The 25,349-nt window shown below is 45.5% G+C and overlaps 1 protein-coding gene across 4 annotated transcripts; it reads left to right on the forward strand.

Annotated features, from left to right (window-relative positions):
- Positions 1-25,043, forward strand: ADSL (adenylosuccinate lyase). 4 transcript variants are annotated; one of them, XM_055105381.2, is made up of 14 exons: positions 1,134-1,346; positions 4,475-4,678; positions 7,709-7,753; positions 8,885-8,964; positions 14,544-14,715; positions 14,940-14,986; positions 16,076-16,166; positions 16,945-17,014; positions 17,160-17,307; positions 18,649-18,739; positions 19,947-20,036; positions 20,551-20,727; positions 22,107-22,175; positions 23,146-25,043. In XM_055105381.2, the coding sequence occupies exons 1-14, from the start codon at positions 1,194-1,196 to the stop codon at positions 23,287-23,289; spliced, it is 1,581 nt and encodes a 526-aa protein (XP_054961356.1). In that variant the 5' UTR covers positions 1,134-1,193; the 3' UTR covers positions 23,290-25,043. The 4 variants fall into 4 exon arrangements, with proteins under 4 accessions (XP_063459393.1, XP_008973372.1, XP_054961356.1 ...); XM_008975124.5 differs by lacking the exon at positions 23,146-25,043 and having other exon boundaries at positions 1,111-1,346; positions 22,107-22,317; XM_034948322.3 differs by lacking the exons at positions 7,709-7,753; positions 23,146-25,043 and having other exon boundaries at positions 22,107-22,317.
- Positions 25,044-25,349: the final 306 nt, after the last annotated feature.

Genomic DNA, 25,349 nt, shown 5'->3' on the forward strand with positions numbered 1-25,349 from the left:
GACAGTGTTTCATCATGTTGCTCAGGCTGGTCTCCAACTCCTGGACTCAAGCGATCTGCCCAGCTCAGCCTCCAAAGTGCTGAGCTTATAGGCGTGAGTCACCGTGCCCAGCTGAGACACCTGGCTCTTAACAGCTCCAGATGAACCCTTTCCTGTGTGATCACCCCACTGGCACTCCAGACTGAGCAATATAGCAAGACCCTGTCAAAAAAAAAAAGGGGGGGGGCATTTGAGTGTTTCTATTTCTATTTATTTATTTAATTTTTTTATTTTTTGGAGACGGAGTCTCGCTCTGTCGCCCAGGCTGGAGTGCAGTGGCGCGATCTTGGCTCACTGCAACCTCCGCCTTCCGGGTTCAAGAAATTCTCCTGTCTCAGCCTCACAAGTAGCTGAGACTACAGGTACAGGTCGCCATGCCCGACTAATTTTTTGTATTTTAGTAGAGACAGGGTTTCACGTGTTGCCCAGGCTGGTCTCAAACTCCTAAGCTCAGGAAATCTGCCTGCCTCGACCTCCCGAAGTGCTGGGATTACAGGCGTAGGCCACCGCAGCCGGCTCACTGGGGGCGCAGTAAATGCCGATTTCCCTTGGGTATCTTCATTTCTCCTTAGAGCCGAGCTCGGTGCGCCGCGGGCAGGAGTGGGTGGGGCGACAGTAATAAGAGTAACAGCAAGCGTACACACGGCCTTCCAAGTGTGCCAGACACCGCTCTAACACTGAATCCGCACAACCCGAAAGGCAGGCCTTTTTTTTTTTTGCTTTTTGTTTTTTAGAGACGGGAGGGTCTCCCTGTGTTGCCCAGGCTGGTCTCGATCTGTTGGCCTCCAGCGATCCTCCGGTCTGGGGCCCCCACAGTGCTGGGATTACAAGCGTGAGCCACCGCGCCCGGCCAAGGAAGTCTTAATGTACCTCTTTTCAGACAGGAAAACTAAAGGGTAGCGCGGCTAAGTAACGTAGGAAGCATCAATCATGTTTCTGGTCAAAGAAGCGAACCAAGTCAATTCTCAGGCAGAAGCAGCCGAGATTCTCCGCAGCCGGCATTCTCCGCAGCCGGCAGCGCCCAGGGCGCCCGGAACCCACAGAGCGGGACCGCGTGAAGGAAGTCCCGCCCCGCCCCGTCCTGCCCTGGCCTCCAGGTTTCCGCTTCCGCTCTTCCCTGGTCCAGTCCACCCTGGCGGGGTCGCAGGGTTGGGATGGCAGCTGGAGGCGATCATGGTTCGCCCGACAGCTACCGCTCACCTCTTGCCTCCCGCTATGCCAGCCCGGAGATGTGCTTCGTGTTTAGCGACAGGTATAAATTCCGGACATGGCGGCAGCTGTGGCTGTGGCTGGCGGAGGCCGAGCAGGTAACGGATCCCGGGCTGAGGGGCTGGGCCGGGAGGGACGGGCCCGCCCCAGCACGTGCCGGGCTCTGTTCCGGGCTGGGCTTAGCCACCCCGGAGCTGCGGCCCGGCTATTTTCGGCTGGGTGTTCTCTGTCCTGAGGAGCTGCGGCCCCAGGAAAGCAAGGGCAGGAGATCCGGGAGCCGCCACCTGTTGCCTCACGTGTTCTTAGTCCGAGAGGGTTCGAGACGCGGAGGAGGCTGGGAGAAATTCAGCCTGTAGTTTCAGGGAATTCATCTTGGCCATCCCCGCAGGAGTACGCCGCTAACCACAGACACCGAGCGCTTGTTTCGTACTGTTGTGCTCATTATTTCACTAATCTTTTCTTGTGTAATCCATGAAGATCTTGCAGGCTTGATGGTGTTTTTCCCACATTGCAGGGGAGAACAAAGCCCGGACAGCTTGTTGTTTGCCCTAGCCCATCCAGCTATTAAGAACGGAACTGGGATTTGAACCTGGGTGCAGTCCAGAGCCTGAGCTGAGCACGTAGCCCCTTGGTTTTCCACAGTGCCTGTGTAGTTAGTGACAGGACTGGAATGCTTGTTTTCTAGGCCACCGTTTCCGCCTCACTGGCCTCCGCTTTGCCTCTTAGGAGAAGACTCCGGGTAGGGGTTTATTAAACGGGGTTTATAATTTCTTTTCTAAGGGCTGCATAGAGAACTTCTTAGCCCAGCGGTTTCAGAAATAGCTCCAGAAGAGTTGAAGCAAACTGAAGGTGATCCAGAGAGCGATAATGTTTCTCCTCAAGTTTCAGAGGAAAGTGCCACAACGAGCAAGTTGGCAATGCCCTCTCAAACGGCACAGTAAACATGGAAACAATTTGACTTCGGGCCTAGGACCTGTACCATGGAACTCTCCAAACAGGAAGCTTTCATTCTAGATTCCCTCCCTCCCCTTATCACTGCCCTCCAAAATATTGGGCGATACACTACAATAACAGCAGACATTCAGACAGTGCCTTCTGAGATCCGGGTCTTAACCCTTTACACATGGTTGCTTATTAATCCTCCAAACAACCCTGAAGAGTAGGTATGAAATACTATGACTGTACCTGTTTTACAGATGGAAGAATGAAGCATCAACTTAATAAACTCTTGGCGTAGATAGCGATAGTAGTAGACCTTATGTGTTGTGGTTTGTGATGTACTAGTGTGTACTCTTTCTATTTCATCTGATATTCTATTCTGTAGATGAGGGTAGTGGTACTCAAGACTTTGCCAGGGTCGCCAAAGCTAGTAAATGGCTTCAAGCTGGAATTGGAATGTAGAGTCTGTGTTCTTTCTGTTGGCCTGAAATGCATACAATTTTGGCTTTGGATTATCTGTTAGGGTGTCAAAATTACCATAAATTGCATAATAACTTAGTAGCTAAGAAAAAACTTGGAGAATAAGAGATTAGGAGGAATGCAGAAAATTTGTAGTAAGGAAAGTATGAATTTTGAAAAGATAAATTGCTTGAGGGGAGGAAGCAGTATGGCCGTGCTGCCCTCTGCTGCTTTGCTTTGGAAGGAGCCCAGAGGTGTCATGTCTTCTGTGACTGTAAAGGTTCCAGGCAGTTCTGCCACATGTGGCTGCCGAGTACTTGAAATGCAGCTAGTGTGACTGAGAAACTGACTTTTTACTTTTATTTATATATTTAGGTTTTGAGACTGGGTCTGGCTCTGTCGCCTAGGCTGGAGTGCAGTGGCACACTCTTGGCTCATTACAACCTCTGCATCCTGGGCTCAAGCTGTCCTCCCACCTCAGCCTCCCAAGCTGGAACTAGAGGTGCACGCCACCATGCCCGGCAAATTTTTGTGTTGTTTTGTAGAGATGGGTCTCACTGTGTTTTCCAGTGCGGTCTAGAACTTCTGGACTCAAGCGATCCACCGACCTTGGCCTCCCAAAGATGTGAGCCACCATACCTGGCCTGACTTTTTACTTATAAATATTTTCCAATACTTTTTAATTAATCAATTTAAATTTAAATAGCCATATCTGTCTAGTAGCTCCTTTCTTGGATAAAACAGATCTAAGATGCAAGATCCTTCCCGGAGTCACTGTTTGCAAGTTTCAAGTGAGGTTTAAATCAGTTTCACCACTGTTTATATTCAGCCCTTGGATCTAAGTTCCGAGCTGCCTGTGGGCTGCCAGCTATTTTTTGCAGCCTAATTTTTCCAGTGATGGATGAATGTAAGACATCAATGTGTTTATTTTCTCATCAATATCTCCTGGAATTGCTTTCAGTTGCACCCATTTGCTGTATATAATTTCCTGGCAAAACTACTTACAGAATTTCTAAATTTGGTTTCTGTAAATCCATCTAAGTAAAATGGCCACCATCATGCCAAGCACTAAGGATTAAGCAATAAATAAAACAAAGCTCCTCAAGAAGTATTCATTCTAGAGGGAAATGACAGGTTAATAAATATGTAAAAATGTCATGTGGTGATAAGTGCTGTAAATAAAACCAGGCTAAAGGGATAGAGAGTGACACAGAGTGTGTTTTACATTGAAGTCAGGGAAGACCTCTTTGAGAAGAAGACATTTGATTCCAGAGACCAGAATGTGTGAGGGAGTGAACCAAGCAGAGGTCTCAGGCAGAAGGAACAGTCAAGAGCAGGATTATGTTGTTGTTTTATTTATTGGAGCTTTCTTTTTTTTTTTTTTTTTTGGAGACAGAGGCTCACTCCGTTGCCCAGGCTGGAGTGCAGTGCTGCAATCTTGGCTCACTGCAAGCTCTGCCTCCTGGGTTCAAGCGATTCTCCAACCTCAGCCTCCTGAGTAGCTAGGACTACAGGTGCACGCCACCATGCCTGGCTAATTTTTTGTATTTTAGTAGAGACAGGGTTTCACCGTTGTTGCCCAGGCTGGTCTGTTGGAGCTTTGTTATAGTATACTTTACCATGATTCATTGAGAAGGTCTCTCCCACCCCACCTCGACCCCTCTACCCCTGGCCAGTGTACTTTCAACTTGGTTGCCTCAAATTTTAATTTAAGGGTTGGGAGATAGGGTAGTGCTGCTAACATGAATCAGTTTTTTTTCCTTGGTGTCACTTCATTCAAATAACTGTGACACTGAGACTATTTTATTTTATTTTGCCTATTCTGCAGACATTGGGTTTGCCTATCACAGATGAACAAATCCAGGAGATGAAATCAAACCTGGACAACATCGACTTCAAGATGGCAGCTGAGGAAGAGAAACGTTTACGACATGATGTGATGGCTCACGTGCACACATTTGGCCACTGCTGTCCAAAAGCTGCAGGCATTATTCACCTTGGTGCTACTTCTTGCTATGTTGGAGACAATACTGTAGGCGCCTGTGTTGTTTATACTTAAAACTCAGTCTCTAGAATCTATTTGTCAATTTTATTTGATGTTGTCCAGTTGAGGAAGTGACACTATAGATCTTTTTTTTTTTTTTTTTGAGGCAGAGTCTCCCTCTGTCTCCCAGACTGGAGTGCAGTGGCACGGCTCACTGCAAGCTCCGCCTCCTGGGTTCACACCATTCTCCTGCCTCAGCCTCCCGAGTAGCTGGGATTACAGGTGCCCGCCACCACACTCGGCTAATTTTTTTGTATTTTTTTAGTAGAGACGGGGTTTCACAGTGTTAGCCAGGATGGTCTCGATCTCCTGACCTCGTGATCCACCCCCCTCAGCCTCCCAAAGTGTTGGGATTACAGGCGTGAGCCACCACACCCAGCCAGATCTTTATTTTTAAAGGTATCTTGGTTGAAAACGCTGAGGAATTTTTTCAGCTTTTAGTGTGCTTCCAATCTAAACTGTAAGCACCAAATGACCTCTATAAAATAAGACCTACAGATCCTGCTTATGCATTGGTTTGCTGGATGTAAGCCAAGGCCTTAGCATTTTAATGGCTGAGGTAATTTTTCAAAGGAATTTTTTTTTTTTCTTTGAGACGGAGTCTTGCTGTGTCACCCAGGCGGGAGTGCAGTGGCGTGATCTTGGCTCACTGCAACCTCTGCCTCCCAGGTTCAATTGATTCCCGTGTCTCGGCCTCCCCAGTAGCTGGGATTCCAGGCGCCTGCCACCACGCCGCCTGGCTAATTTTTGTATTTTTAGTAGAGAGGGGTTTTGCCATGTTGGTCAGGCTGGTCTTGAACTCCTAGCCTCAGGTTATCTGCCCACCTTGGCCTCCCAAAGTGCTGAGATTACAGGCATGAGCCACTGTGCCTGGCCTTCAAAGGACTTGTGAAATCCTTTGAAGACCTTTGAAGGACTCTGAAGTCCTTCAAAGACCCTGTCTCAAAAAAAATACTTTGAGACAGGGTCTCGCTTCTGTCACCTAGGCTGGAGTGCAGTGACACGAACATGGCTCACTGCAGCCTTGACCTTCTGGGCTCAAGTGATTCTCCCACCTCGGGCTCCTGAGTAGCTGGGACCACAGGCATGTGCCACTGCACCAGGCTAATTAAAAAAATTTTTTTTTTTTTTTGGAGACAGAGTTTTGCTCTTGTTGCCCAGGCTGGAGTGCAATGGCGCGATCTCGGCTCACTGCAACCTCTGCCTCCCGGGTTGAAGCGATTCTCCTGCCTCAGCCTCCCTAGTAGCTGGGATTATAGGCGCCTGCCGCCACGCCCAGCTAATTTTTTTTATTTTTAGTAGAGACAGGGTTTCACTATGTTGGCCAGCCTGGTCTCGAACTCCTGACCTCAGACGATCTACCCTCCTCAGCCCCCCAAAGTGCTGGGATTACAGGCGTTAGCCACCACGCCTGGCAAATTTTTAAAATATTTATAGGGACAGTGTTTCACCATGCTGCCCAGAATGGCCTTGAACTCCTGTGTTCAAACAGTCCTCCTGCCTTAGCCTCCCAAAGTCCTGGGATTACAGGAGTGAGCCACCGTACCTGGCCTAGCTTGTGCTCTTAATCAGAGTATACCCATGGAGGTTGAAGTTAGATTCCAGATAAACGTCCAATTTGAGAATAAGCCAGTAATTTTTAAGTTGCCTCAAATGCTTTCTTATTTTTTTGAGACGGAGTCTCGCTCTGTCTCCCAGGCTGGAGTCTCCTGCCTCAGCCTTCCAAATAGCTAGGACTACAGGCGCCCGCCACCACACCCGGCTAATTTTTTGTATTTTTAGTAGAGACGGGGTTTCACTGTGTTAGCCAGGATGGTCTCGATCTCCTGACCTCGTGATCCACCCACCTCGGCCTCCCAAAGTGCTGGGATTACAGGTGTGAGCCACTGCCCCCGGCCTCCAAATGCTTTCTTTAGTCTTAAATGAAACATAATTAAAGGCATCTTTGTGTAACTGGCGAGTCAGATAGTGGGAGAAGAACAGTCTTCTTACTTGCAAAATCCTTTAAAAAAGTACCCAGTTGTGTGGATGGGCTCAACAATTACCGTTTAATATCGACATGTGTTGGAGCTAACTGAAATATGTACATCTCGAGATTACCTTCCTCACGAGCAGCTTTATGTTTCCTAAACCTTGATATTCTGGGTCATTCCTTTCCTTGTTAGCAACTGTAGGCAAGAAAAATGGGGGAGGCTGGGCACGGTGGCTCACACCTGTAATCCCAGCACTTTGGGAGGCCGAGGTGGGCGGATCACAAGGTCAGGTGATTGAGACCATCCTGGCTAACACAGGTGAAACCCCGTCTCTACTAAAAATACAAAAAATTAGCTGGGCGTGGTGGCGGGTGCCTGTAGTCCCAGCTACTCGGGAGGCTGAGGCAGGAGAATGGCGTGAACCCGGGAGGTGGAGCTCGCAGTGAGCTGAGATCGCGCCACTGCACTCCAGCCTGGGCGACAGAGCGAGACTCCCATCTTAAAAAGAAAAAAAAAGAAAACGGGAGGAAAGTAATGGAATGTGCCATATGGAAGCTTCTCAGAAGCTCAAGCCCTCCTCTCTGGGAAAATAGAAACCTTGTTGTCTTGCACATTTTCCAGTCATTTTTTCTTAATTGAGAATTTTTTTAATATTGGAGAGACAGTCTTGCTGTGTTGCACAGACTGATGTTGAACTCCTGGCCTAAGCAGTCCACCTGCTTCAGCCTCCCAAAATCCTGAGAATACAGGCATGCGCCACCATGCCCAACCTTCAGTCATCTTAGATACCATGTACCTTGGGCTTTATAAGTATAAAGGTTTTGTTCCTTACAGATCCCAGTAGTACTGTTAAGCTGGTGTGCTTTTCAAACAGTAATCAGGAAAGAACAACTTGTGTTAGTATTTTCTGGCATGCTTAGTGGGTTGGTAGTGGTGATATAGGCTGGTAGCTGAGCAACCCAGCCTTTCTGGCCAAAAAGTGTTACGTAATAATATTGTTTGAGCAAAGCTGCTAAATATAAGATCATTGCATTTTCTTTCGTAGGACTTGATTATTCTTAGAAATGCACTTGACCTGCTTTTGCCAAAGGTAAGGAGTTGGCAGATGTTTCCTACCAACCCTAGATTCCCTATGTTAGGAGATAGGCACCAGTTACAACTAAATCAACACAGTGTAAATTTTTACATAGACTATCATTTTTTCAGGTGAATGACAACCCTATGTTTAATCTGTAGAACTAATTGTTTCTTCTTCTCCTTTCTTCTTTTCTTCCTCCTCCTCCTTTCTTCTTCTTCTTGAGCCAGAGTCTCATTCTGTCAAGGGGCGTGATCAAGGCTCATTGCAACCTCCGCCTCCCGGGCTCAGACAGTTCTCCTGTCTCAGTCTCCCAAGTAGGTGGGAGTACAGGTGCATGCCACCTCACCTGGCTAATTTTCTGTAGAAATGGTTTTTGCCATGTTGCCCAGGCTGGTCTCAAACTCCTGAGCTCAAGGGATCCACCCATCTTGGCCTTTCAAAGTGTTGGGATTACAGGTGTGAGCCACCGCACCCAGCTGTCTCTTTAAAAGACTAAATGGTTTTTAAAGCATAGCCTTTTTTTTTTTTTTTTTTTTTTTGAGACGGAGTCTCGCTCAATTACCCAGGCTGGAGTGCAGTGGCACAGTCTCAGCTCACTGCAAGCTCCACCTCCCGGGTTCATGCCATTCTCCTGCCTCAGCCTCCCGAACAGCTGGGACTACTGGCACCCGCCACTACGCCCAGCTATTTTTTGTGTATTTTTAGTAGAGACGGGGTTTCACCGTGTTAGCCAGGATGATCTGGATCTTCTGACCTCGTGATCCGCCTGTCTTGGCCTCACAAAGTGCTGGGATTACAGGCATGAGCCACCGCGCCCGGCCCAAGCATAGGCTTTTAAACGAAGAGAGTGCAACCAAAGGCATGTTGCTGGGATATGTGGGTCAGGATTATGATTTTGTTCTGTTTTTCTGCCGTGGTCTTAAAATAGTTCATGACATTTTAGGTAGTCAACTCAGTTTTCAAATTTTGGTTACTGTGAACTCTTCCAGGCACTTTAGGGTGCAAAGATGGAAGGATATGGCTGCTGCCTTTCATGAGTTAGCGGTCTAATTTTATACAAAATTATCTGAAAGTTTTGTTCCTAATTATGTAATGAACACAACCTGAATTCAACCTCTTTCTATCACATGATCTTTCTCGTAGCTTGCCAGAGTGATCTCTCGGCTTGCCGACTTTGCTAAGGAACGAGCCAGTCTACCCACATTAGGTTTCACACATTTCCAGTAAGTGATAAGATTACTTCTTGTTTATGTGCATATGGCTTTCAGCTGCTTCTTGAGTTCTCTGTTTTCCACAGTAACCTTGAGGTGAAGAATCTGAAAACATGATTTAAATATAAGTAATTTGGGATGCTTATAAGGAATGAGCCTGATATCCACTGAGAGAGTAAATCTAACAGTTCATTTGGGAAACATTGGGAAATACATATCAAGAGCCTTGAAAAATATTCTTTATGATAGTAAACATTAGAAACAATCTAAATGGGCCGGGTGTGGTGGCTCACGCCTGTAAACCCACCATTTTGGGAGGTCAAGGTGGGCAGATCCCTTGAGGTTAGGAGTTCACCACCAGCCTGGCCAATGTGGTGAAACGCTGTCTCTACTAAAAATACAAACATTAGCCAGATTTGGTAGCGCATGCCTGTAATCCCAGCTACTCAGGAGGCTGAGGCAGGAGAATCACTTGAACCCGGGATGCGGAGGTTGCAGTGAGCCAAGATCGCACCACTGCATTCCAGTTTGGGTGACACAGCAAGACTCCGTCTCAAAAAAAAAAAAAAGAAAAAAATCTAAATGTTCAATAATAAGAGAATAAGTAAGGCATAGTATTCATACATCCATAGGTTGGAATAACATGCAACCATTTAAATGATGCTTACAAGATCTAATGTGCAAATGCACTTAGGTTTATGTTATGGTAACAAAGACAGTTTATAAATTGCACAAAAATTGGTTGAAAGTACGCCATGATGTAAATGTTGATTACTCTGGTTTATGAGATAATAGGAAAATTAAATTTCTTTCTACTTTTTGAGTTTTTTGTTTTTGGAGAGGGAGTCTTGCTCTGTTGCCCAGGCTGGAGTGCAGTGGTGTGATTTTGGCTCACGCTCACTACAACCTCTACGTCCTGGGTTCAAATGATTCTCCCGCCTCAGCCTTCCTAGTAGCTGGGACTACAGGCGCCTACCACCATGCCCGGCTAATTTTTTTATTGTTTGGAGAGATAGGGTTTCGCCATGTTAGCCAGGCTGGTCTCAAACTCCTGACCTCAAGTGATCTGCCCACCCCTGCCTCCCAAAGTGTTGGGATTACAGGCGTGAGCCACTGCCCCCAGCCATACTTTTTGTATTTTTATATTTAAAGTATGCAAGTATTTTTGTGATGACTGAATAAAGTCCTTTTAAAAGGCCGATGGTGTAATTTTGGAGTGCTAGTGACAGGTTTTGAGTGATGTTGTTTGAGTAGTGGTATATTAGCATCTGCCTTCTGTTTTGATGGTGTATTGCTGTGGCATCAAGGATATGATAATTTATTAAAGCCTGTTGAACTTCATATTTCTTAAAGGCAGGGCCTATACTTATCGGTAGCAGTAGCCTGAAGTACTTGTTCATACGAAGGAATCAGTGCTCGAATCAGTGCTCGGTGCAAGTGGCTTCCCTCCACACCCACCTTCCTCTGTGTTACAGCTCCTTTTCCTTTCCTACCTCCGGGAGAGTGCTCAGCGAATACAGAAGCATTCTAATGTTCCTCTGGAGCTAGCATAATGGAAGAGATTGGCTGCCAGGGTTCCTAGCCATTAGGAACTCAGAAAACGGTGTTGATGTGTAGGCATCCTCTTAGTGTGTCAGTTCATGCAATTAAAAAAATTTTATTGAGATATAATTTACATAACAAAATTCACCCTTTTAAAGTGTACAATTCAGTGGTTTTTACTATGCTCACAGAATTAAGCAATCATTACCACTATATAATTTCACAGTATTTTCATCATCCCAAAAAGAAACCTCGTGCCTACTGACAGTCACTCCTATGCCTCCCTTCCCCACCCCCGGCAACCACTAATCTATTTTTTGTATGTATGCATTTGCCTATTCTAGACCTTTTTTTTTTTTTTTTTTTTTTTTTTTTTTTTTTTTTTTTTTTTTTGAGACGGAGTCTTGCTCTGTCACCCAGGCTGGAGTGCAGTGGTGTGATCTGCAAGCTCCGCCTCCCAGGCTCACACCATTCTCCTGCCTCAGCCTCCCGAGTAGCTGGGACTACAGGTGCCCGCCACCACGCCCAGCTAATTTTTTGTATTTTTAGTAGAGATGGGGTTTCACCGTGTTAGCCAGGATGGTCTCAATCTCCTGACCTCGTGATCCGCCCACCTCGGCCTCCCAAAGTGCTGGGATTACAGGCGTGAGCCACCGCGCCCGGCCTAGACATTTCATATAAACAGAATCGCATACAATATGTGACCTTTTGTGTCTGGCTTCTTTTGCTGTTTTCAATATCCATGTTGAATCAGAACTTCGGTTCTTTTTATGACTGAAAAACGTTCCATTGGTTGTACCATGTTTCATTTACCCAATTGTCAACAACTGATGGACATTTGGGTAATTTCTACTTTTTGGCTACTATGAATAATGCTGCCATGAACAAGTCCATGCTAATTTACTTCTTTCTTTGCTTATACCAATAATCTGTTAGCAGTTAACAAGGAAAACAGTAAGATTAATTTTAGGGATATACTGTAGCTTGTGATGTGCCTCCTATGGACATTCCTAGTGTTATGCCTTGATGTTCCTAGCTGTCAGTGTCATTAGCCTAAGAGGAAAGAAATTCCATTTGGAATAGGTTAGGTTATCTATTAGAAATTAGGCTGGGTCCAGGTGCAGTGGCTCATGCCTGTAATCCCAGCACTTTGGGAGGCCAAGGCGGGTGGATCACCTGAGGTCAGGGGTTCAAGACCAGCCTGGCTCACATGGTGAAACCCTGTCTCTACTAAAAATACAAAAAAAAAAAAAAAAAATTAGCTGGATGCAGTGGCGCATGCCTATAGTCCCAGCTACTCGGGAGGCTGAGGCAGGAGAATTGTTTGAACCTGGGAGGCGGAGGTTGTAGTGAGCCAAGATTGCACCATTGCACTCCAGCCTAGGTGACAGAGCGAAACTCCACCTCAAAAAAAAAAAAAGAAAGAAAGAAATAAGGCTGGGCAGTTAGGCTGGGCAGCCGGGCGCAGTGGATCGCGCCTGTAATCCCAGCACTTTGGGAGGCCGAGGCAGGTGGATCACGAGGTCAGGAAATCAAGACCAGCTTGGCCAACATGGTGAAACTCCGTGTGTGCTAAAAATACACAAATAGCTGGGTGTGGTGGCAGATGCCTGTAATCCCAGCTACTCAGGAGGCTGAGGCAGGAGAATCACTTGAACCCTGGAGGCAGAGGTTGCAGTGAGCCAAGATCGCACCGCTGCACTCCAGCCTGGGCGACAGAGTGAAATTCCGTCTCCAAAAAAAAAAAGAAGAAAGAAATTAGGCTGGTCATAGTGACTTATGGCTGTAATCTCGGCACTTTGCAGGGCCAAGGCAGGACGATAGCTTGAGGCATGGAGTTCGAGACCAGCCTGGGCAACATAGGGAGACCATGGCTTTTAAAAAAAAAAAAGCCAGGTGTGGTGGCTTGTGCCTGTAGTTCCAGCTACTCAGGAGGCTGAGGCAGGAGGTTGGCTTGAGCCCAGGAGATTGAGGCTACAAAGAGCTGTGATTATACCAGCGCGTGCCAGCCTGGGGTGACAGAGTGAGACCCTGTCTCAAAAAAGAAAGAAATTGGACATTAGGGCAACTTATTCATAATTATATATTTTGTTTTTTTGTTTTGTTTTGAGACAGAGTCTCACTCTGTCACCTAGATTGGGGTACAGTGGTGTGATCTCAGCTCACTGCAGCCTCAGCTTCCCGGATTCAAGCGATTCTCCCACCTCAGCCTCCCAAGTACCTGGGATTACAGGTGTGCACCACCACACTTGGCCAGTTTTTGTATTTTTTGTAGAAACAGGGTTTTACCATGTTGGCCAGGCTGGTCTCAAACTCCTGGCCTCAAGTGATCCACCTGCCTCGGCCTCCCAAAGTGCTGGGATTACAAGCGTGAGACACCGCACCTGGCCTCGTAATTATGTTTTATGTTCAGAAACAGACCTTCAGTGGCTTGATTTGGGCTTTTTTTTTTTTTTTTTTGACATGGAGTTTCGCTTTTGTCATCCAGGCTGGAGTGCAATGGCGCAATCTTGGCTCACCGCAGCCTCCGCCTCCTGGGTTCAAGTGATTCTCCTGCCTCAGCTTCCCGAGTAGCTAGGATTACAGGCATGCACCACCACGCCTGGCTAATTTTGTATTTTTAGTAGAGACGGGGTTTCTCTGTGTTGGTCAGGCTGGTCTCAAACTCCCGATCTCAGGTGATCCGCCCTCCTTGGCCTCCCAAAGTGCTGGAATTACAGGCATGAGCCATGGCACCCTACTTTGATTTAGGCTTAATGCTGGAAACAAAGCCATTAGCTGCTGTGTTTGAGTCCTCTGGTTATGTGTGTTGTGTAGCTGTTCTCCATAGCATGACTATTCCTCACTGGATCTTGACTCCTCACAAAGGCTTTCCTCTACTTCCAATCTAGAGCAGCCATCACCATTACCTTCATCATTCTTTTATTCTTTTAGCACTTAAAATCTCAATAATTAATCTTGTTTCTTTTTTTTCATTTGTTTTTTTGAGACAGAGTCTGGCTGTGTCGCCCAGTGCGGTGTCACAGTCTCGGCTCATTGCAACCTCTGCCTCTCAGGTTCGAGTGATTCTCCTGCCTCAGCCTCCCAAGTAGCTGGGATTACAAACACCCGCCACCATGTCCAGTTAATTTTTTGTATTTTTAGTAGAGACAGGGTTTTACCTGTCTCTGGCCACGCTGGTCTCGAACTCCTGACCTCAAGTGATCCACCCGTCTCAGCCTCCCAAAGTGCTGGGATTATAGGCATGAGCCACCGCGCCTGGCCTAATCTTGTTTTGTTTTCTTTTTTTACTTGTTTACAATGTAAGCAGTGCCACTGGACAAGGACCCTGTCTGTGTTATTCCTTGTTGTATTTCCAATAGTAAGAGTACATCAGATACTTGGCAAATATTACACGAGTATCTAATGTATTTCTTACCAATGTCTGTGGATATAGCCATGAACAAAAGGGACATTGTCCCTGCCCTTATAATAAATTGTCTCTTGCCGTGCATCACAGTGGTTCATGCCTGTAATCCCAACACTTTGGGAGGCTGAAGTAGGTGGATCGCTTGAGACATAGAGTTTGAGACCAGCCTGAGCAACAAAGTGAGACCCTGTCACTACAAAAAATTTAAAAATTAGCCAGGCATGGTATTGCGTGCCTGTGGTCCCAGCTACATGGAAGGCTGAGGCAGAAGGATCACTTGAGCTCCAGAGGTCGAGGCTACAGTCAGCTATGTTCATGCCACTGCACTTCAGCTTGGGCAACAGAGCAAGACCCAGTCTAGAAATAATAATAATTTAAAAATTGCCTCTTGATGAAGAAAGTACTATGCCAATCGCCTTTTAGTTTCATACTCCTTGACTATTTGTAAATGACATTGAATCTCCGTAACGATTATTTGGTTAAACATTTTAGCTCTTGTTTTATCTTTACCAGTTACTCCCTCTCTTACTTAAATTGTTCTCCCTCCAAGGGGTAATGGTGGTTATTAAAAGAAGCAATGAAACCTTGATGATTTAAGGTCTCGGTCTGAGACTTTCGTGTGTTCTCTTTGGGTTTTCAGGCCTGCACAGCTGACCACAGTTGGGAAACGTTGCTGTCTTTGGATTCAGGATCTTTGCATGGATCTCCAGAACTTGAAGCGTGTCCGAGATGACCTGCGCTTCCGGGGAGTAAAGGGCACCACTGGCACTCAGGCCAGTTTCCTGCAGCTCTTTGAGGGAGATGACCATAAGGTATTCTGAAAGTGACCTGCAGGACACAGAAACTCAATGGTGGAGCCTAAGAGACAAGGCTGCCTTTGAGGATGATAGGAGAGATTGACTGTGTGATGGGTGGGGTCTTTCGACTAGAAGGAAGTTGTGGGGGTTAGGGAGCAAGACCTGAGTAGGATGACAGGTTGAGGCATTCTCACACTGGACACATGGATTATTATAAGGATGTGTCTTTTCTTTCCAAGGTAGAGCAGCTTGACAAGATGGTGACAGAAAAGGCAGGATTTAAGAGGTAGGTAAATGGGAATGTGTTGGCCTCCCTGTTAAGTTGATGGAAGTCCTATATTCAGTATACCTGCAGATTTGACCTTACAATTTTTGCCGTTTTCTTCCTTTGTTCTTCTACCCATTTTTTTTTTCCTGTCTCTATCCTGGGTTTTACTTTCTAACTATCTGGATTCTTTTTTTTTTTTTTTTCGCCTAATCGTCTTGCTGACATATTTTCTGGATTTCATTTTATTTTATTATTGTTTTTGAGACAGGGTCTTACTCTGTCACCCAGGCTGGAGTGCAGCGGTGTGATCTCGGCTCACGGCAGCCTCCGCCTCCCAGTTTCAAGCAGTCCTTCCACCTAAGCCCCCTATGACTACAGGCATGCCTGGCTAATTTTTGTATTGTTTTTGTATAATTTTTGTATTGTTTTGTAGAGACCATGTTGCCCAGGCTGGTCTCCAACTCCTGAGATCAAGCGATCCACCTGCCTCAGCCTCAAAGTGCTAGGATTATAGGCATGAGCCACCATGCCTGACCTGCATTCTCTTTTTGTATAATCTATAGGAAAAAAGAAAATGATTTACTTCTGGTTTCTTTAGAATACCTTTATCCATGTTGTTACCATTTTTGTTTCTTTACTTAGGGCCCCCAACAGGTTAGGCTAAATCTGACCATTTCCATTGAGGTCCACCAGGTTCCACCATGGCTCCTTCTCCCAGGCATTTCTATTGGGCTGGGGCCAGACATGGGCACGTTGCACCGTGTATCCTTCTTGAGTCAGGCCATTGTCCTGAGTATTAGTGAAAAGGGTGGAAGAATAGTTTATTCCAGGAGCAAGTTACCACTCAGGTCCACTGGTTGAGTATAACTTAGCATACCAATAAGACCAAGCTTTTCTTTAGGATGTGTTTTTCCTTGTTTGACAGAGTCATGTTTTGAATTATTATTATTTTATAAGAGTCTCCCAATGATGCTTAGGCTGGCCTCAACCTCCTGAGTTAAAGCAGTCCTCCTCCCTTAGCCTTCTAAGTAGCTGGGACTACAGTCATGCACCACTGCAATGGCTTTAAAATATTTTAACCTAAGTCTCTCTTGTACTTATTCCTAGAGCTTTCATCATCACAGGGCAGACATATACACGAAAAGTGGATATTGAAATACTGTCTGTGCTGGCTAGCTTGGGGGCATCAGTGCACAAGGTGAGTGGTGGCAGCATGTGGGGTGGGGACAGGAGCTTTGGGCACCACAGACAGACTGAATTAACCTCAGACTTTTACTTAACCATCTCTCTCAAGCAATATTTTACATTAGTTTTAATAATTTGTGGTCTGTAAATGAAACCCTTAAGGGGAAGACTCGTTTTGGCATTTTCTTTAAAGTTATCCCAAGCACTGCAAAACATCCATCTTGTTCAGTGGTGTATTAAATTAATCTTTTTTTTTTTCGAGATGGAGTTTCGCTCTTGTTGCCCAGGCTGGAGTGCAATGGTACGATCTCGGCTCACTGCAACCTCCGCCTCCTGGGTTCAAGCGAGCCTCCCAAGTAGCTGGGATTACAGGCATGCACCACAATGTCTGGCTAATTTTAGTAGAGGCAGGGTTTCACCATGTTGGCCAGGCTGGTCTCGAACTCCTGACCTCAGGTGATCCACCCACCTCAGCCTCCCAAAGTGCTGGGATTACAGGTGTGAGCCACCGCACCCATCCTGAATTAGTCTTGTGATTTTCTTTCCATGATGCCTTAAGCAGTGTTTCACAAAAGCGTTTTCATGCTCCTTGAATTTGTCATCCCAGTCCTTCGGGAACAGAGAGGAGTCTGAGTAAGATACTCTGCAGGAGCTCTTTGGGAGGATGCGCTGGTCTTCAGCTCAGCCACAGCACACCTAAGAGCTCATCTCCTTCATCAGCCAGTCACAGCTCCCAGACTCTCCTGCACACTGACAGTGTGGGGTGATGCTTATTCCCCTACCTCCCCCAGATTTGCACCGACATACGCCTCCTGGCAAACCTCAAGGAGATGGAGGAACCCTTTGAAAAACAGCAGATTGGTGAGTGCTGTGTAGAGACCTGTGAGTACACAGAGCTGCTGGAAGGCTGTGGATGGGGGCTGAGAGCTCATTCAGCATGCTTGCCTACTCACTATCCTCTGAAGTCTCTCTGCCTTTGCATCTTGTCCTTTTTTTACATGGGCAGGCTCAAGTGCGATGCCATATAAGCGGAATCCCATGCGTTCAGAACGTTGCTGCAGTCTTGCCCGCCACCTTATGACCCTCGTCGTGGACCCGCTACAGACAGCATCTGTCCAGTGGTTTGAACGCACACTGGATGATAGTGCCAACCGGTCAGTGGCACAGGGACATCACATACACCAAGTTGAGTGGAGGTCTCAAGGAGAGACCTAGAAGTAAAAGGACATATTTGAGCATCTCTACAGTCTCCTTATCCCCAAGGATCCCAGAGTCTAGCAGGGAGGCAAAAACATAAAAAGGACAGTGTGATAAGTGTTACAATTGGAGTGTGTACTGGGTACTGTGGAGCAAAGAGGAAGGAATAGTGTTTGAGGAGTCAGAAAGCTTCACAGTAGAGGTGATGCCTTAAGACTTAAGAAATACATGCATATTTTAAAGACAAGATCGGGAGCATTATAAAGGCACAAAGCAGGAGAAAACACACTTGAGGGAGTTACTACTACTTGAGTAGCCCTGGGGAATGAAGTCAACATGTGCCAGGAGGTGGGGCAGGACATGGTCACAGATAGCCAGTTTATGAAAGGTCTTCTGGGTCTTTTCTGAAGGCAGATAGATGTCAGTTGTGGTGTCTAGGCACAATGACATCTTGATTAGTTATGAGATGAGTCAGAAATAATTTGTAACTACTGATGAGGTGCCAACATGCGCATCATTTTCTGTTTTATGTATATACTCACTTAAAGCAGATTGGCATTACTCTCGCCTGCTTGCATTTTGCTGGAATTTCTTGAGTGGATACGGATGTATAGTTAAACCTAGCTTTCTGGGATCTGTGCATAATCCACGATTTATCTCTGGAAATAAGTCATGTGAACTCATTCAGAAGTCAGCCATTGAATACTTTTTAGCAAGGTGTGACCCTGTAGGTCTGCTGATTTGCCTGCTAAAAGACCCTAGCAACAGTTTGGAGAGTTGGCTGTAAGGAGACAGGGATCATGTCAGAACAAGTTAGGGGCTACTTTAAAAGTCTGAGGCCACATTGGTGCAGTGGCCATGTAAATGGAGAGGAAGGATATAGATCCAGAGCCGAAGGCAGACTGGCCAGCCCAGCCCTGGTGGTTGACCGGAGTGAGTATAAAGAGCTTGGTGAGTGGGGCACTACTGCCATTTATTGAGGCAGGAGCTACAAGGGAGGAATGGCAGGTATGTAATGGTGAGTAGGAGGAATGAGAAAGTGGCTGAGTTCAGTTTGGGGATTGAGGTACCTATAGATCAACCAGGTGGACGTCTCAGTAGGTATGAGGTCTGGCACTTGAGCAAGTGGTCTGGCCTAGAGGTGACAGATTTGAGGGTCATGAGGTTATTGGGGTAATCATAAGATTGAAGGAAATTATCCAGAGAGTACAGTCAGTAGGGCAACTTGTTGGGACACACTCTGCATTTCACTGAAATTATTTGTTTAAAGACATACTGAATGGCTATTTGTTTTCTAGACGGATCTGTTTGGCCGAGGCATTTCTTACCGCAGATACTATATTGAATACGCTGCAGAACATTTCTGAAGGATTGGTCGTGTACCCCAAAGTAAGAAGCCTCAATTAAAAAGTAAAGTATTAGGGAGGGGTTAGAATGTGGGAGGGAGGGTGCTCTGGGGTGTGTTGAGGGAGCTGTATTCTGATCCGATAGGCATTCTTCCCACCCGAGCTCATCCTTCAGTTCATAAGCTCTAGGGAACTAGCTCTGTGGAATTCATAGACACATTTATAGAAACAGAAAAAGAAGTATTTTAAATTGCCTTAAACTATCTAGCAGCATGAATCATCAGCTCTGGTGTGACTAGGCAGAGTAGATGTCTCCATTTGCCTGTTTTTAAGTACTTGAGGCAGATGGGTTCATTTTTCTCCTATACTTAGCTCTTGAGGCTGAGCACTGATATGTAACAAATAGGGGTTTTAAGAATTCTTTCAGGCCAGGTGTGGTGGCTCACGCCTGTAATTCCAGCACTTTGGGAGGCCGAGGCGGGCGGATCACCTGAGGTCAGGAGTTCAAGACTAGCCTGGCCAACATGGTAAAACCCTGTCTCTACTAAAAATACAAAAATTAGCTGGGCGTGTTGGCGGGTGCCTGTAATCCGAGCTACTCGGGAGACTGAGGCAGGAAAATTGCTTGAACCCAGGAGGTGGAAGTTGCGGTGAGCCGAGATCGTGTCATTGTACTCCAGCCTGGGCAACAAGAACGAAACTCCATCTCAAAAAAAAAAAAAAAAACTCTTCCTATGTGGCAACTTTTTTTAAGTTAATATTTCCTTTTTAAAAATCAAAAGTCTGACAGGGCGCGGTGGCTTACGCCTGTAATCCCAGCACTTTGGGATCACGAGGCCAGGAGATCAAGACCATCCTGGCTAACACAGTGAAACCCTGTCTCTACTAAAAATACAAAAATTATCCGGACGTGGTGGCGGGCGCCTGTAGTCCCAGCTACTCGGGAGGCTGAGGCAGGAGAATGGTGTGAGCCCAGGAGACGGAGCTTGCAGTGAGCTGAGATCACGCCACTGCACTCCAGCCTGGGCGACAGAGTGAGACTCTGTCTCAAAAAAAAAAGAAAAAAAAAATCCGAAGTCTGAGTTAGTAAGAAAACTGAAAAAACATCATATAGAATAAAACAACCTGTTACTCTCTCCATAATGTGGTACTTAGTGTCTGTGCTGTGCATTTTGTTTGACATCCTGCTGTGTTTATGACTTTAACCTTGAGGCACCTTTCTTGGTCATTCACCGTATCTTTTCCTATAGGTAATTGAACGGCGCATTCGGCAAGAGCTGCCTTTCATGGCCACAGAGAACATCATCATGGCCATGGTCAAAGCTGGAGGTAGCCGCCAGGTTTGTAACCCCTCATGTTCCTGGATAAGTTGAGAGTGCACATTTGGTCCTGCTCTCTTCTCCGTGAAGGAGAGCAGATGAAGGTGTTTATGTCATTACCTTCAGTCACAGTAATGGTACAGAGCAGTGGCCATAATCTGCCATCTATGGAGGGTGATTTTGGTGAACTGAATTTGTTAAAGTGAATTACTTAATCACTTGTAGGAAAAGTCCATTCCTAGTGAAGTAATGAGGTCTGACATTCTGTAGGAAATGAGCAGGAAACGAGCAAATGATTCATGAGGCTTTACAGAAGAGGGCTAGAGCAAGGTGGGCATCCATTTCAGGCTTGTCCTAAGATGTGGGCAGAGAGTTGAGAAGACCCTGGTACAGAAAGACACAGGAACCACCTCAGCCTAGAGGGGTTTTGTGTAGAGCTGTGTAGACTGCATGGATGGGAAGTATCTGATGACTTTTTAAAAGTGTTCAAACGCCCTGTTAGTAGGGAACTGACAATACTTCACTGTCTTCCCAGGATTGCCATGAGAAAATCAGAGTGCTTTCTCAGCAGGCAGCTTCTGTGGTTAAGCAGGAAGGGGGTGACAATGACCTCATAGAGCGTATCCAGGCTGATGCCTACTTCAGTCCCATTCACTCCCAGTTGGATCATTTACTGGATCCTTCTTCTTTCACTGGTCGTGCCTCCCAGCAGGTAAGCAAACATCAGAATGCTTCCAAGAAGCCTCTTTTCTGCTGGGCTGCAGAACCTGGGGTACTCTCTTTGATGTTTTTGCTTTATAGGAGGTATGGTGGGAATGGGCCTAGTTAGAAGAAAATCAGAGCAGGTTGCTGGCTAAAACTTAGATATTTCGGTTTTGTTTCTGTTTTGTTTTGTTTTTTTGAGACAGAGTCTCTCATCCAGGCTGGAGTGCAGTGGTGCTGGGATTATAGGCATGAGCCCCCACAACTGACCAAGATGCCGCTATTTTGAGCTGCCTTTATTTCTTTGTGTAGATTTTTTGGAATTATCTTTTGGTCTTGAGAATGTGGTATAATGGACAAAGAATTAGGTTTTATTGTCAGGTGGATCTGGGTTAAATCGTAACCTCTGGCATTTACTGGCTGAGAAGGTAAAAGTAAATATCTCAGTGTTGTAATGATTGAAATGCCTGAGTATATACTAGGTGCTCAGTATGTGTTCAGGTACTGTATTTAATTCTGGGGATTTTAAAATGAATAGATAGGCTGGGCGCAGTGGCTCACACCAGTAATCCTAGCATTTTGGGAGGCCGAGGCAGGAGGATTGCTTGAGCTCAGGAGTTCAAGAACATCCTGGGCAACATGGTGAAACCTTGTCTCTACAAAAAAATACAAAAATTAGCCAGGTGTGGTGGCGTGCGCCTGTAGTCTCAGCTACTCGGGGCTGAGGTGGGAGGATAGCTTGAGCCTAGGAGGTCAAGGCTGCAGTGAGCCATATTCATTCCCCTGCCCTCTGGCTTGGGTGACAAAATGAGATCCTGTCTCAAAAAAAATACAAAGATGAATAGATAATCCTCATCTTCAGAGAGCTCAAAACTTAGCGGTGAATACTTGTAAATAGGTCATTATGATACCAAGCAGTACGTGCAAGGACTGAGGGCTAAAAGACTAAAACTGGAGGTAGGAGACCAATAAGGAGGCTACTGCAATGGGCCAAGCAGTAGATGATGAGAGCTTGAGTGAAGGCAGTGGTGAGAGACACAGACCGGGGAGGGAGAGGAGGTTAAGCTCTTGGTAGCTACTTGAAGAGGGCTGGGAAGCAGGAGGAAAGAAGCTGTGGTGATTTTTAGGTTGGATGGAAATGGTGAAACCACCTGAGAGAACACAGGCTGGGCCAGTTTGCGGGAAAGGTTGGTGAGCATGTGGGCATGGTGGTTGAATCACCTGTGTCTAGGCAGAAATTCCTGATAGGCAGTTGAGGAAAACAAGCTCAGTGTTGGAGTAAAAGCTTCATCAAATTAGGTTTCAGTGGTATCCCCTGACATTGGAAAAGGTATTATCTGCTAATATCTTAACATTTTCTTTTGTCTTGTATTTGCTTTCCTCTGGCAGGTGCAGAGATTCTTAGAAGAGGAGGTGTATCCCCTGTTAAAACCATATGAAAGCGTGATGAAGGTGAAAGCAGAATTATGTCTGTAGAGCTGGAAGAGAATTAAACGAAAATCATTGTTAATTGCTGAGGCATGAAAATTGTGTTACTATAATGCCTTATTTTACCTCGAGAATTGTTACCTTAAATTAGTACAGCACTTTCTTCTTCCCATGGTGCTTTCCCGTTTCTCAGTCTCACATTTCTCAACAATGCAAAAACAAAGAGCGTTGAAGTTTACTCTGCTCTTGCATAGTAAATGTAGTTCATACTTGATCTCTGTTCTTTCAAGGCATATTTTCCAGCTGCCTCAAGTTTAGTCCTTTTCACGTGTTCATTTGCTTGTGAAGTAGCAAGAAATTTCTGGTCCTGTCTTCTAAAAGTGAATTTGATCTAGGTCTAGCAAAATAACCTGGACTCAGTGATTGAGTCAATGGTCAGATACCTTTTATTTCGGTTATTTTTGGCTAGTATAAGTGATGAAGTTTGGAACTACAGTAAATACTTAAAAAAAAAAAAAAAAAAAGAACCAAACCCTGATGTGACCATCAGGCTGATTGAGCTGAAGTTGTGCCCAAGCTCATTTCATCTTTTGAAGAGGCTTATACAGCAGGGAAATGCTAATTGAGTATATTGATTTCATCAGGGCCGCTGACAGTCTATTCCTTGTTGCATGGATTTTGTTGTTGAGGCTTGCTCTGTCACCCAGACTAGAGTGCAGTAGCACAATCTTGGCTCACTGCAACCTCCGCCTCTCAGGTTCAAGCGATTCTCCAGCCTCAGCCTCCCAAGTAGCTGGGATTACAGGCGCCTGCCGCCATGCCTGGCTAATTTTTGTATTTTTAGACGGGATGGAGTTTTGCCATGTTGGCCGGGCTGGTCTTGAACTCCTGACCTCAAGTGATCCGCCCATCTCAGCCTCCCAAAGTTCTGGGATTACAGACATGAGCCACCACGCCCAGCCTAATCTTGTTTTCTTTTTTTACTTGTTTACAATGTAAGCAAGTGCCATTGGACAAGAACATTGTCTGTGTCATTCCTTGTTGTATTTCCAATAGCAAGAGCACATCAGATACTTGGCAACTAGGCAGTCTTCCAGCTTCTGCCACTGCGCCCGACTTCCTTGTTGCATGGATTTATAGCTGATTGAAGCAACTGTAGCCAAAGATTGAGTTAATTACCTACCTGCCAGGAGAGCACTAGTGTTATTTAGCCCATTCTCATCCTACATATTTTTCGGCATAGATGAAAATGGAAGCTTTTGTTTATCAGATTTGCAGATGACACAAAACTGGGAGAATTAACAAGTATGTTTATTTGGTAAAATAAGTTTTCATCTCTAACCTAAATCGGCTGAAATGATGTGTCCTAAACTAGAGGAAAAAGTTAATAAAGATCAATGTAAATAAGTTAATCTTAAACTCAGTATGCACCAGAACTGAGAGAAGACTGTTTTAGGAGGTGTTAATGGTTGTCCAGTGCCCAAAAAGCTACCAGAGGCTTACTGCTCCGCACTCTTGGCATTACATTCAATTTTGGATACCCAGTCTGAGGAATAGAGATGAACTGGAGAGCCATCCTCCAAAAAGATCTTGTGGTGGAGGAATGTTAGGGCTCTTTATCCTATACAGAAGAAAACTCGTCGGCACTTCAAATATTGCCAGGTGGAGGAAGAGTGACTTGATTGTGTGTTGCCCCAAGAGACACACTGAGCTCAATACCCATTATTAAGGCTCTGAGACTGGCTTGGGGCCAGACATTGGAACCACTGAGATTAGCAACCTACACTCAATCCCCCAGGTCAGGCAGAAGCTGGAAGACTGCCTCGTTAGGAATGTTGTGAGGGAGAGGAGGCTGAATCGGTTCCAGTTTTATTTAAAAGTAGCCAGGAAATCAGGTTGCGATGATGCGCATTTACAGTCCCAGCTACTTGGGAAGCTGAGGCGATAGGGTCACTTGAGCCCAAGAGTTCAGTCCAGGCTGGGTGACAGCGAGCCCTTGTCACTTAAAGCCAACCTAAGAGAAGAGCTCATCCTTTTGGAAAAACAATAGAAGACAATTCTGAAAACCAAATTCTGAACATAGGCTAGTATAGCAAGCAAGCAGGGATAGCATAGAGCCATTTGCTCAACTTCCAGAAAGAGTTACTCTATTCATCTCTTTAAAAAATCTTGAAAAGGGCCGGGTGCGGTGGTGGCTCACGCCTGTAATCCCAATACTTTGGGAGGCCGAGGCAGGTGGATCACCTGAGGTCAGGAGTTCGAGACCAGCTTGACCAAGAAGGTGAAACTCCGTCTCTACTAAAAATACAATCAACCAGGCGTGGTGGCAGGCGCCTATAGTCCCAGCTACTTGGGAGGCTGAGACAGGAGAATTGCTTGAACCTGGGAGGCAGAAGTTGCAGTGAGCCAAGATCATGCCACTGTACTCCAGCCTGGGCAACGGAGCGAGACTCCATCTGAAAAAACAAAACAAAAAAAATCTTGATACTAAGTCTGACACAAGGAAATTAAGTCATTGGACTCTGACCAGATATTCTGTCTACTTCCTTCTCTGCTATGGGCAACTTGGAGGCAGCAACTACTATCAGTTTATCTGTAATGTGAGAATTTATATTACATAACAGATACTGGGGATATAGGATACCATGGATTTTAGTTAATACATTTCCTCATAGAAAATAAGGAAATAACAGTCTTGTTCCTGTCCTAACAATTCTGTTAGACTAATGATCTCCAGTGATTGGCGATTTGACCTGGTTTCTTCCTGGACTATTTGAATGGGTGGATTTGTTGGTGCATCTCTTGTCTTCTTTCCTTTTCCATTCTCCTTTATTTTTGTATTTACATACTTGTATGCAACTTTGTAATCTGATTTTCCCATGTAACATTTTAATTTGATGGGTGGTCTGCGTGTTCACTGGAAAACATATATATATTAAATGTACATTTATGTATATATATAAAATATACATTCATATATATTATATATAATATACATTCATATATATTATATATAATATAATTCATATATCTTTTATATATATATATAGACACAAGATCTTGCTCTGTCGCCCAGGCTGGAGTGCAGTGGCATGACCACAGTTCACTGCAGCCTTGATTTCCTGGGCTCAAGCGATCCTCTCACCTCAGCCTCTTGAGTAGCTGGGACTATGGCACACACAACCACACGTGGTTCATTTTTTG

Source organism: Pan paniscus, chromosome 23 (assembly GCF_029289425.2).
Source record: "Pan paniscus chromosome 23, NHGRI_mPanPan1-v2.0_pri, whole genome shotgun sequence".
In the NCBI taxonomy this organism is placed as follows: Eukaryota; Metazoa; Chordata; class Mammalia; order Primates; family Hominidae; genus Pan; species Pan paniscus.

Excerpts from the sequence above, each read along its gene's own strand:
- ADSL (XM_055105381.2), top strand. The coding sequence starts at position 1,194 with ATGGCAGCTGGAGGCGATCATGGTTCGCCCGACAGCTACCGCTCACCT. Across the intron at positions 17,308-18,648 it reads CTGGATGATAGTGCCAACCG|ACGGATCTGTTTGGCCGAGG; the intron begins GTCAGTGGCACA and ends TTTGTTTTCTAG. Across the intron at positions 18,740-19,946 it reads GATTGGTCGTGTACCCCAAA|GTAATTGAACGGCGCATTCG; the intron begins GTAAGAAGCCTC and ends CTTTTCCTATAG.